Below are 11,607 nucleotides of genomic sequence, written 5' to 3' on the forward strand. Positions count from 1 at the left end.
CCCACCTCACCCCCTCCTCCCCCTCCTCCCCCTCCACCCTTCCCTCCCTCCTCCCTCCCTCCACCCTCCTCCCCCTCCCCTCCACCCCCTCCACCCCCTCCTCCCCCCTCCCCCTCCCCCTCCCTCCACCCCCCTCACCCCCCTCACCCCCCTCACCCCTTCCCCTCCGCATAGATCCGCTCGCGCAAGGCCCGGGAAAACTACCTGCATCTGCTGCGGCCGACGCCCGAGCTGTGGACTCTCTCGCTGCCGCACCGGACTCAGATCTTGTACACGCCCGACATCTCGCTGGTCACCTCCAAGCTCCTCCTTGCTCCAGGCTCGGTAGTGGTCGAGTCGGGTACGGGATCGGGCTCGCTCTCGCACGCTCTCGCACGGACGGTCGCGCCGGGTGGGCATGTGTATACCTTTGAGTTTCACGCCGGCCGCGCCGCCACTGCCACTGCAGAGTTTGTCGCCCATAGCATCGCAGACGTGGTGACATGCACTCAGCGCGACGTGTGCGCCCACGGCTTTGGCCTCCCGGGCATCGGCCTCGAGCACAACTACGCCGACGCGCTGTTTCTCGATCTGCCGGCCCCGTGGTCCGCCGCCGCCGCCGCCTACAACGTCCTCAAGTGCGAGAGCATCATGTGCTCCTTCTCGCCCTGTATTGAGCAGGTCCAGCGCATGTGTGTCAGGCTCCGCGAGCTCGGCTTTGTCGATATCCACACCGTCGAGAACGTCCACATGCCGATGGAGGTCAAGGAGCGCCAGCTCTCGGTCCCGCCCTACCTTGCCCACGGCGCCAAGCGCGCCGGCGACGACGCCGGCTCTGACGACGAGGCCTCGTCCACCGCGCCCAAGCGGACAAAGAGCCTTGACGGCTCCGTCCGCCCCGCCTCGCACTGGGCCGCCCGCAACTTTGCCAAGATCGGCGGCCACTCGGGCTACCTCACCTTTGCCCGCAAGCCTGTCGACGCTGCACCCACTGTCCCGGCCGACTACACCGACCCGCCTCTGGCTGGCGCCCCGGCTGCTGCTACTACCACCACCACTGCTACCACTACCACTACTACCACTGCTGCGTCCTCTGCCCAGGCAACATCAGACCAATAACATCGTCGCATCCATCGCACCTGCCTCTCCCGCGGCTCTACCTCGGCTGGCGTAGCTCAACCAATCTCTCGCCTCCCTCCCCACCCTCACGCACACACATGGATTCGATGCAGTCGAAGCTGTTAACGGTAGGACTTCTGGGCACGGGCGCGGGCCGACGGACCGCCGAACTTCTTCGGCTCGCAGCGGCGGGGGTCCGACACGATGAGCGACCGGTCGTAGTTGACGAGGATGTTCTTGATCTCCGACTTGGAGGCCTCATCGACGTACTTGGCGTAGTACGCAACAATGGCACGCGAGATGGCCTGGCGGATGGCGAAGATCTGCGCCACCGAACCACCACCCTTGGTGCGGACACGGATGTCGACGCCGGCGAACCGGGCCTTGCCCAGCAGGAGCACCGGCTCGTAGAGCTTGTAGCGGAGGATCTCCGGGGCCACGAGGTCAAGCGGGGCGCCGTTGACCTTGATGAGGCCCTTGCCGGCCTTGCAGTAAGCCACGGCGGTTGCGTTCTTCTGCATTTGTCCTCCCATGTTCCTCCCGTGAGTGCCTGCCACCTCCTCCTCCGGTTGCTGCTGCTGCCATGCCCGTCCCCCCCTGGCCCCCGGCTCCTCCGCCGCCGACACACACAAAATTGCCGGAAATCACTCGCCCCGTCGCCCTCCTCCTCCCGGCCCGCCTCGGCCCGGGTATCTGCGCCACTTGCCACGCTACCCGCCAAACACACTGCGCAAACATGCCACTAGCCGTGTGCGGCTGCGGGGGGCTGTGCGCTGCTCCATGCTCGCCCTGCTCGCCGCTCCATGCCGCCGCCAATGCCGTCGCTCCGGACGGGCGGCCATCGCGACGCAAGCACGGCGACGGAGCAGCTGGACGGCGGGGGGGGGCGCAGCGAGGAACAGGGAGCAGGCAGCAGGAGAGCAGGGGGCGAGGGGCGCACCATGGACTAGTACATGGGGTGGGAGGGGGGGTGGTAGCGCAGGGCGCTTTGCCCGTGGCGGTACGTACCTTGCGGCCGAAGACCTGCACAGACTGGACCATGTTGATTAATGCAGAGTGGTGTGAGTCCTTAACTCCCCAACACTTTGGCCACTCGCCCACCGTCTTCATTTTTCCCTGCCACCAACTGACCGACCGACTCTCCGACCGAGTCACGGCTCGGGCCGACCGAACTAGAGGGGGGAGGGGAGATGGATCTTGCTGGATAGTGTTACTCGCGCGGGCGTGCGTGGGATGACGATAGGAGCTACACGCGGATGACCATGACCGAGATGTTGTCACCAGAGCCGAGCTGGTAGGCAAGATCACGGACGCGCGAGGCGGCGCGAGCGCACGGGTCCGGGCCGGGCGCGGCGAGCTCGGCGAGGATGGTGGTCATGGCCTGGCCGTCCGAGAGCACGTCCCACACGCCGTCGCACGCGAGGACGAGGACCGAGCCAGAGAGGCCGTCGAGCTCAAATGGGCCAGTGATGTCTGGGCAGAGCGAGACGTACGGCTTGACATAAAAGTCGCCGATGGCACGCGAGACGGCAACAATGTCGTTGACCCGGCACTCGTCGCCGACGTACCCGCCCTGCGAGCGAATGCGGGTGCGTTCGTCGGCCGACTCGGGCTTGTGGTCATGCGAGAGGCGCTTGATAAAACCAGACGAGGCCTCCAGATGCGTCCACGGATAGTCGGGCGGCGGCTGGTGCTTGTGGACCTGCGCCACTGGCCCGGTCGAGCCAAGGACCGCGCCCGACGGGAGGGCTGGGACCCAGAGAACCGCGCGCGAGTCACCGATGTTCGCAATGTACAGCTTTTTGGCGACAGCAAGCGCCATGACGCCGGTCGAACCGACAAACTTAAGCCGCGGCATCTTGCGCAGCCGCGCCTTGATGGCCGACTTGAGTGACGACTCGGTCTTACGGAGCGCGTCCGAGAGCAACGTGGCCACGGCTTCAAACTGCGCCGTGGCCGAGCCCTCGAGCAGCGCTGGGCGCCCGTCGTCGCGGCGCATGGCCGTCACAACGTCTGGCAGCGTGTCGGCCGCAAACTTGGAGCCAAACGAGCCGCCGTGCCCGTCAAAGACGCCAAACAGATCGACCGGCGAGCCGTCCGGCTCGGACCACAGCTGCCAACCCACGAGCAGAGCATCCTCCATCGACTCGCGGACGCCGACCATGTCGGCCGTGCCGAGCTCAAACCGCGCTGCATGCTCGTTGAGCACCACCGGATCGAGGAGCTCGCCAACCAGGTTCTCCACACCCTGCATCGGCTTGGCCTCGGTCGGCGCGCCCGGGTTGTGCTTCCAGTGCACCACGCCGTCGGCGGCCGAGAGCAACGCGGACGGCATGGCGTCGGCGGTCAGTCTATTGTGCTCGAGGTCAAGGACCTCCAGCGGGGCCGTCAGTCGCGAGCCCATGAGCGCAGTAATCTCGTTCCGCGCCGCGTATACCGCTTCTAGCCCCGGATGCGTGAGGACCCACGAAGGGAGCGAGGTCAGCGCGTTGCCCGAGACAACCAACTCGCCGAGCGAGACAAGCTTGGAGAGGTTCGGCAACGCCACAAGCTCGTTGTCGCCGACATGGAGCTTCCATAGCGACGAGAGTGAGAGGACCTTGGACGGCAGGACCCGGATGGTGTTGCACGGGACTGAGAGCTCCTGCAGCCGCTTGCACGCAAAGAGCTCCACAGGCAGCTCCTCCAGCGCGTTCATGCCGGCCGAAAAGACGCAGAGCGAGTTCTTGAGCTTGCCAATCGACGGAGGAATCGACACCAGCTGGTTGTCGGTCACGTCAAGCAGCAGCAGCCTCGGCAGCGAAAATAGGACCTCGGGAATGGCACGGAGCTTGTTGGAGACAAGCGAGATGGTGGTAAGCGACGGAAGGAGCCGCGACCGCTTGGCGTTCTTCAGCTGTGCCGGCGAAGGCGTGGCAAAGCCGGTCAGCTCGTTGCGGTCGGCGTTAAAGTCCTTGAGCGCGTCGAGGTCAAAGAGTGAGGCCGGGAGCTGCTGGATCTTGTTGTCCGACACATTGAGCTTGAAGAGGACCGGGAGCTGCGAGAGCATGTCCGGCAGCTCGACAAGCGCGTTGTTGCGGAGGTCCAGCACACGCAGCGTCAGCAGCGACGCCATCGAGGCAGGCAGCCTGGTGAGCGCGTTGTGCGAGAGGTCCAGCAGCACCAGGTGTTCAAAGCCCGACGACCAAGGCACCTCGGACACGTCTGCAATCTCGTTCTTCGACGCCTGCAGCCGCGTCAGCGACCGCAGGCCCACCAGCGAGCTTGGCAGCGACCGCAGAAAGTTGCGCTCCAAATCCAGAATCTCCAGCTTGTCCAGCGAGCTCATCGCCGCTGGCCACTCGGTCAATGCGTTACCCACGAGCTCAAGCGACGTGAGGTTGCTCAGCAAGCCCAGCTCCGTCGGCAGCTCTGTGAGGTCATTGTACGAGAGGTTGAGCGAGGTCAGCCGCAAGAGTGAGCCGATCGACGCCGGAAGCCGCGAGAGCTGGTTGCGATCAAGCCGGAGCGAGCACACCGTCGCCTGTGCCTGCGTCGTGCCCAGCTCCGCCGGCACGCTCTCCAGCGCAAGCTTGGAGTAGTTGGCGTCCTTGGCCACCTTGATCAGTGCCAGCGGTGTCGCGTCACCCACCTGCGGCGACTCGGCACGCGGCGTCTGACGGCCACTGCTCGCCTTGGAGCTCGCGGCGGCGGCAGCACCAGCGCCGCCAGCTGCTGCAGTCGTCGCTGCTGCTGCCGAGCTTGCCGACGCCGACGCCGCCGACGCCGCCGCCGACGACGACGACGAGGAGGAGACTCGTGAGCTCGGTGCCGAGCCAGCTCGCGGCGTCCCGGGCCTCGATGACGCTTCCGCCGGGTCGGCAAGCAGCATTTCAAACGGCGGCAGCCGTGGCGACGCCGAGCCAAGCATCTCAAGCAAAGCCAGAAGGTAGGCAGCAAGTGGCGAGGTAAAGGCAAAGACAAGATTCTTGCCGTGGGCCTGAGCCCAGGCCGAAGGTGGAGCGAGGACGGCGGCCGGCGATGAGACAGTCACCAGCAGCAGCGATGTCGGGTCCAGAAGCGGCCCGGGCTCGACCCGCATGTCAACATCGGGCGAGCGCATGTCCAGCATGTACTCGATGGGTGCGGCCGAGGCCTTGGGCGCTGGCACTTCGAGGAGGATGGTGTCGGCGTTGACACCGAGGCGGGCAACCGGGAGCTTGAAGCGTGACATCGACGAGCGCTTGCGCTTGGCAAGCGGGAGCGCTGCGTCGGGCGAGGAGGAGCAGAAGAACGCGTAGTTGAGATGGCGCGAGACCGACTGCAGTGTGTGCAGGTAGAGGAGCTTGACCAGCAGCGGGTGGCGGAGGGCGTGCTTGCGGTGCTCGGCCAGAATCTTCTTCTCCCATGAGCCACGCTTGTAGCCCTTACCGGAAACAACCGCCGCCGGCACCATCGAGTCGACGCCTGCGCCAAAGAAGCCCGGCAAGTGGACGGCCGAGTTAAAGTCGCCGTACGCCACGTGGGCGTGCATGCCAGCGAGAGCCACAGCCATGGACGACGGCACAGCCACCGCCGACGACAGCACCAGGGCCACAGCCTCACGATAGGCCGCGTCAACCACGCGCGCGTCCTGCGAGTGCCACAACTTGCCGGGTGCCAGCGGCGACCGCGACAGCCGCAGCACCGGCACCGAGAGCACCGGCACCGCCATGGCCGTCGCCGAGTCGCCGCTCCTGCTGCGCACCGCCGCCGCATCGGCCAGCATGGGCCACACCTCCAGAAGCTTGGCCAGCACAAGGTCTGCCGGCAGCGGAAGCGCCAGCCGCTCTCGCCCGAGCTCGCTGCCGTCGTCGTCCAGCGCCCAGAGGGTGAACGGCCCGTCGGCGACATGGCCTCCTGCGCCCGGAGCCTCGCCCGCCGCAGCCGCAGCCTCGCCCTCGGCATCTTCGCCAGCAGCGCTCGCATCCGTAACCGCCGCAGCCACCGGAAGGGCTATCTTCTCCGCCAGCGCCGCGAGCAGCGCTCCGACGGTAGTGGCGGGGCCGAGGGCGAGGCTCTTGGCTGTCCCGTCGACAAGGAGCACACGCACAAACCGCGGAACGCCACTCCCGTTGCCACCGTTCATGGTTGTGGGAGGTGGGGGTGGGGTGGACGGGGGGGGAGGGGGTGGGGGGGTGGGTCGGGTGTTGGTCGTTGCCAACGTCTCCGCGTCTCGTCTCGCCTGGCTGGTTGTTGGGTTGGTTGGCTGGTGGGTTGCCATTTTGGGCGTTTTGACTCGGTTGCGATTTTCCTGCTGCTGGCCACATCGGCCATCGGCCATCGGCCGTAGTGGGGAGGAGGGGGGGGGGGGGCGTGTATTCATGTGTACTCGAGCGCGTCCGAGTCCGCGCCGTAGATGGGCTTGAGAAGCGATGAGAAGCGTGGGCCGTAGGTGGCGGCGGCGACTGTAAAGGCAGTGGAAAAGGAGGTGCGGGAGAGCGTGGCCGAGGCGGCGGATGCGGCTGCATCAGGGAGGGGGACAAGGGTGAGGACAGCAGCGCCGGAGCCGCGGGCACCCGAGAGGAGGTCAGAAATGGCAGCAATGAGCTCGAGATGGTGCGGGGAAGGCAGCGGCGAGGAAGAGGCGGCAGCCTTGTCGAGCAAACTCAGCCACTGGGCTGCGAGGGCGAGGCGGAGACGATCGTCGGCGGCGAGCGAGGCGACGGTGACGGCGGCGGCGGCGTGAAGGAGGACCAGGCCGCGCGAGGTTTCGCTCTCGGTGTGCTTGCCGAGGGCAAGCCGCGCGGCGTCGGCGACAAGGACCAATGTGCCGCGTAGGAAGAAGATGAGCTCGCGCCGGCGCGAGCCGTGGGCGCCGTGCGCATCGCGGGCGAGGCCGTGCGCGAACAGGCGGAGTGCGTTGACGGCGTCGCGCTTCGAAAGTGCAGTCAGCCCGGCAAGCAGCGTGGCCGAGGTGTTGCAAAAGCTGGCATAAGCGGTGCGGAGCTGGGTGACGACGGCAGGCTGGAACGAGGCAAGGTCGGCATCGTCGTGGCCGGCGGCGTGGAGGGCGCACGAGAGGGCGCTCAGCGTGTCAGCATCAGCGTTGAGAGCGGTGCCGGTGATGGCGTGGACGACCTTGGCAGCGATGGCATGCTTGGCAATGTCGGGCATGCCTTCCAGGGCAAGGAAGAGCGGGAACGACTCCAGGCGCTCGTCCTGGATGGTCGAGTGCTGGGACATGCCCATAGCAAGATTCTCAAGCTCGGAGGCAAACGCAGCGACAAACGCGGTGGTCTTGCCTTCGTCGAGCTCTGGGGATGAGGCCGCCGAGCCGGGAGCGGTGACGGCAGCGGTGGCAGCCAAAGATGCGTCTGTGGTAGCCTGGGCGCGAGCGACAGCGGCGGCTTGGGCCTCGGCCAGAGTGGGCGGTCCATAAGCAGGCGAGTCGGCGGCACCGTCAGCGTGCTCGGCATCCCACTTGGCCATCTCGGCGACGAGTTCGGCGTTGTCAGCCTCGACCAGGTCTTGCAGCTTGGGCGGAACGACCGAGGTAAAGTAGGCGTGGGAGACGGCCTTGGGTGAGGCAATGAGCCGCGAGATCTCATCGCCTACAAGCGGGCCTCCAGCGACGGGCGAAGCCGGAGTGGGTAGCGCGAGCGCGCCCGAGGCCGACGACGCAGTGGAGGCCATTGACGACGACGGGCCAGCCAGCGGCTTGCCCGGCAAGTTCTTGTCGCTAGAGGCGTCGACGTAGAAGAGGCAGTACGCGTTGGTGCCCGAAGTGTCACCAAACGAGTCGGCCCAGACCTTGTCCTCGTCCACGACGGTGACGGTGGCGTCGTTGAAGTTGTACCACTTGTCCTCGGTCGGCTCGTAGACGAACGACCAGTAGTGGCCCGACTGGGCGCCACCCGAGTGGACCAAGACTGAATGCAGCCGGTAGGGATGGTCGGTCATGTGGGCGTAGACTTGCTCGATCTGATCTTCCAGGACCGAGATGGACTCTTCGAGCTTGGAGACGGCAGCAACTTCGGCGGTGAGAGCACGCTGGAAGAAGGCCTTCATGGCATCGAGCTCGGGCGCCGGCGGCGCACCGACCGGGCGCGGTGTGTCCGACGTCAGCTCGTCAAGGTACGACAGCGACCCGCGCAGCAGCTGCTGAACCGGCATCTTGGCGTCGCCGGCCGGAAAGCTAAGGTAGCTCTCGAGCTGGGCCTTGAGCGAGGTCCGCTGTGCCTTGAGCCCGTTGGCCTGCTCGCGGAGCTTGGATGCAGTGGCGGCGTTGGACGCGTGGTAGCGGTCCATATACAGGTACTTGGGGAACGTGACCTTGGAGTTGAGCTTGATTCGCTGGCCGACCGCGGCGTTGTAGACGACACGGCGGAGCTGGATTGCGACAACGGGCGGAAACTCTTCAAACATGGTTAGTTCTTCGGCATCAGTCGTGTGGCCGGCCGGCGAAATGTACCCGGAGATGGTCGACGGCGCAGTGTACTCGTCGAGGGCGTCGTAGATGTTGTCTGCGAGCGGGACCATGATCTCTGCAAACGACTCGGTGCTGACCGACTCGAACGGGGTGCCGTCAGCCTCGTTCCCGCGGCGGACAGAGACGACCTTTCCCTGAAAGAGCGCACGGATGACATTGGCACGTGACAGGAGCTGCTGCTGCTGCTCGGCGGGCGGCGAAGCAGCCTCTGTTGAAGCACCGGCGGTCCGAGCGGCAAAGTCAATGTCAAAGGCCTCCTCGAGCCGCTGCATGAACCGCATGTGGAACTCTTGTGCGTCCTGCTGGGCGCCCATGGAAATAGGCTTGCCGTCGGCGGCGAGCAGGGTGTTCATGACTTTGCGGACGTCAAGGGCCTTGCGCGTGGTGAGCGAGAGGAAGCCAAAGAGGCGCTGCATCTCCTGCACAAACCGCAGCGCGTTGGTGGCCGTGTCGTCGGAGAGCTCCATGGCGTCGAGAATGGCATAATCCTCAGGTGCCGGCTCGAACGAAAGAACGGCGTAGCGGAGGACCGGGAGGTGAAAGTAGGTCTGCATGAGCGAGTTGACGTAGCACGTGTTCCCGATGTTCTTGAGACCAACCGGCAGCGACGGGTCATCGCGGACGCGGTCGTGCGGATTGACAGCCTCCATGGCAATGGGATCATACCCGGGCTTGTCCGCCAGTGAGGCCTCGATGGCCCTCGACAGCGCCTCGTCCTCGGTAGTGACCTTGCTCCCGCCGGCGGCGTCCGAGGCGGCAGCGCCTGCCCCGCCGCCCTGGCTTTCCTTCAGCGACTCTGCGATGGCTTTGTTCAGCTGCTCCTCCTCGATGCTCGGCCTGTTGGCTGGGCCGGCGACGGTGGTGCCTGCGCCGGCCACGCTGCCAGCGCCTGTGCCTGCTCCACCCATGCCAGCCAGCGCGCCAGCCGCAGACGCCTCGCGGGCGTCAACGCCTGCCGAGGCGCCGCCCGGCGGTGCGCTACCATGGCCGCCGCCATTGCCCTCGACGGGCGAGGTGCGCCCGGCAACCGGCACCGCTACATCGTCCATGTGGGCAAAGTGCCACTCGATGGCCCGCTCCACATTGTTCCCGCCCTTCTGTCTTGTGGTCTGCGGCGTGAGTGCGACCTGCGACCTGTCGGAGGCGGGGAGGCGGGGAGGGGTGAAGGAAGGAAGGGGAGGGGGAGGGGGATGGCGCGGGGTCGGACGGACAGCGTACCTCGAGGGCAGTGACGGCCCGGGGTTGGGAGAGGCCCATCTCTATGAGGGTGCGGATGCCTTCCTCGTTGGCCTCGCTCATCTGGTGCTTGGCTCGCCCGACAGGTGTGTCGCTTCTGGGCTTGGGCCAGTGGTTGCCGCGGCGGTCGCCGGCGGTTTGTGCCAGTGCCGGCGCCGTGCCGGTACAGGGGAGGAGGGGGGGGGGGGATAGGTGATTTGATGTCATTTGGTTACGTGGACTTGGGGTAGATGAGGGCGATGACAAGCCAGACGGCGGCGACCGCGTCCGGGTAGGTGGCAACCGAGACGCGAAGGCCAAACTTGGCGCGCGGGTGCGGGGATTGGATGATGGAGGCAGCGACCGGTGAGTCGAGGAGGGCAGCCCAGATCGGGGCGGGCGAAGGCGACTTGAACTGAATGGGGAATGCCTTGAAGACCGAGCCGCGCGGAACGTGGGCGCGGACGGCCTGCTGGAACTCGGCGTTCCCGGGGACAGCGGCGCCGGCGAGGCGCTCCAGCTCATAGGTGGCGAGCGCAGGCTCGAGTAGATGTGAGAGCGGGTGTGACCAGACGGTTGAGAGGCCAAGCTCGCGACGATAAGACTCGAGGCGAGCGGCAACGACTGTCTCGAGGCCCAGCGCCGCATCGATGGCGTCCATGGGCGACGGGAGAAGGGCCGTGCGCGCAGCCGGACGCGAGGCCGCCAGCACGTCTGGATCCATGGCGGCCCAGTGGTCAGGGTTAGTCACATCAAACGCTGTGGTGGCGACCGCGTCCGAGGCCTGGGCGTTGGCATAGAGCTGAGTGTTGTTGAAGAGTGTGCCAACAGTGGCAAAGAGGGCGGAAGTATCAGGCGAGGTGAGGTCGTCGTGGGCTTCGCCCGAGAGCACATCCCAGAAGACTGGACCGGCACCGGTGGCGGGCGAGTCAAGAGTGACCACCCATGTGTAGGCGCCAGCCGGCCCAGTACCAACGGCGACGTAGGCGTTGAGGCCAAAGCCGAGGAAGAGCGAGGCGAGGAGGAGGGCAAGGTCGTGGATGGCACCCGCGCCCTGGGCAAGGACGCTGGCGGGCGCATGCCAGATCTCGGCGCGCTCGCCGCCGACGCGGAGGGGGCGGACGTGGTGAAGGAGGGCAACAAAGCGGGCGGCGGCCCGCGGCGAGCCGAGTAGCCGGCCGGCCGGCAACGGCGTGACAAAGGTCGAGACCGGGCGGGAGACGCCGGCCTCATTTTCGGCGAGGACCTTGACGACTCGGTGACGGTGGACATCGCGTGCAGCGAGATACTCGCGCCACCACTGTTTGGCGTAGATGAGGAAGGCCTTGTCAGCCTGGGCCTCGCGCGTGCGCTCGTCCTTGAGCGCCTTGCGGAGCTCGGGCTCCTGTAGCAGGCCGGTGCACGCAAACGGCGGCGAGACCGAGAGCGCAACATCGAGGAGGCCTGCGGTGACCGATGCACCCTCGCCGACACCGCGGAGCTCGAGTGAGGCCTTGTCGCGGACGGCGGCGAGGACGCCGCGCCACTCGAGGTCGTACGCGCCGATGACGGTGCGGACGGGCCCGGGCTCGACGCCCTGAGGATCGACACGCACAACAGCAATGTGGACGCGCTCCGCCAGGTGGAGCAGGGCGTGTGGCGGGCCAGCCGGCAGCGGGAGCTCGAACAAGGTATCAAAGCCCGGTTCAACGGCAGCAGGCACCGGCTGAGACGCGGCGCGGAAGCCGTTGAACGAAGCCTCGACAACAAGTTGCGGGCCATCGACCGCGGCTTCAAACCCAATGTGCTCAATAAACGCCGCGCCCGACGACACCGCCAGCCGTAGCAGCCGCGGCGGCGGAGTC

The 11,607-nt window shown here is 66.6% G+C and overlaps 5 protein-coding genes across 5 annotated transcripts in view; 1 reads left to right on the forward strand and 4 right to left on the reverse strand.

Moving 5' to 3' along the window:
* Nucleotides 1–1,098, forward strand: part of AMSG_09619 (SAM binding domain-containing protein) — a gene marked incomplete at both ends in the record, with an annotated part of 1,608 nt that extends 510 nt beyond the window's left edge. The window contains one exon of the mRNA XM_013898719.1: nt 175–1,098. Coding sequence (XP_013754173.1) covers nt 175–1,098 — 924 coding nt within the window. The remainder of the gene's footprint in view (nt 1–174) is intronic.
* Nucleotides 1,099–1,220: 122 nt separating this feature from the next.
* Nucleotides 1,221–2,154, reverse strand: AMSG_09620 (40S ribosomal protein S16; the record flags this gene model as incomplete). The annotated part of the gene is made up of 2 exons (XM_013898720.1): nt 2,107–2,154; nt 1,221–1,613 (listed from the first exon to the last, which is right to left on the reverse strand). The coding sequence occupies exons 1-2, from the start codon at nt 2,137–2,139 to the stop codon at nt 1,221–1,223; spliced, it is 426 nt and encodes a 141-aa protein (XP_013754174.1). The 5' UTR covers nt 2,140–2,154.
* Nucleotides 2,155–2,289: 135 nt separating this feature from the next.
* On the reverse strand, nt 2,290–6,205 carry AMSG_09621 (leucine-rich repeat protein; the record flags this gene model as incomplete). Its single annotated transcript, XM_013898721.1, has 1 exon — nt 2,290–6,205. The coding sequence occupies one exon, from the start codon at nt 6,203–6,205 to the stop codon at nt 2,345–2,347; it is 3,861 nt and encodes a 1,286-aa protein (XP_013754175.1). The 3' UTR covers nt 2,290–2,344.
* A 233-nt stretch (nt 6,206–6,438) lies between these two features.
* AMSG_09622 (ubiquitin carboxyl-terminal hydrolase) lies at nt 6,439–9,847 on the reverse strand (the record flags this gene model as incomplete). Its single annotated transcript, XM_013898722.1, has 2 exons — nt 6,439–9,675; nt 9,767–9,847. 2 exons carry the CDS (start codon nt 9,845–9,847, stop codon nt 6,439–6,441), a joined length of 3,318 nt encoding a protein of 1,105 aa, XP_013754176.1.
* Nucleotides 9,848–9,969: 122 nt separating this feature from the next.
* The window catches only part of AMSG_09623 (uncharacterized protein), a gene marked incomplete at its 5' end in the record, with an annotated part of 1,796 nt that continues 158 nt past the window's right edge, over nt 9,970–11,607 (reverse strand). The window contains one exon of the mRNA XM_013898723.1: nt 9,970–11,549. Within this exon, the coding sequence (XP_013754177.1) occupies nt 9,996–11,549 (1,554 nt within the window). The 3' untranslated portion in view covers nt 9,970–9,995. The remainder of the gene's footprint in view (nt 11,550–11,607) is intronic.

Source organism: Thecamonas trahens, assembly GCF_000142905.1.
Source record: "Thecamonas trahens ATCC 50062 unplaced genomic scaffold supercont1.52, whole genome shotgun sequence".
Lineage (NCBI taxonomy): Eukaryota > Apusomonadida > Apusomonadidae > Thecamonas > Thecamonas trahens.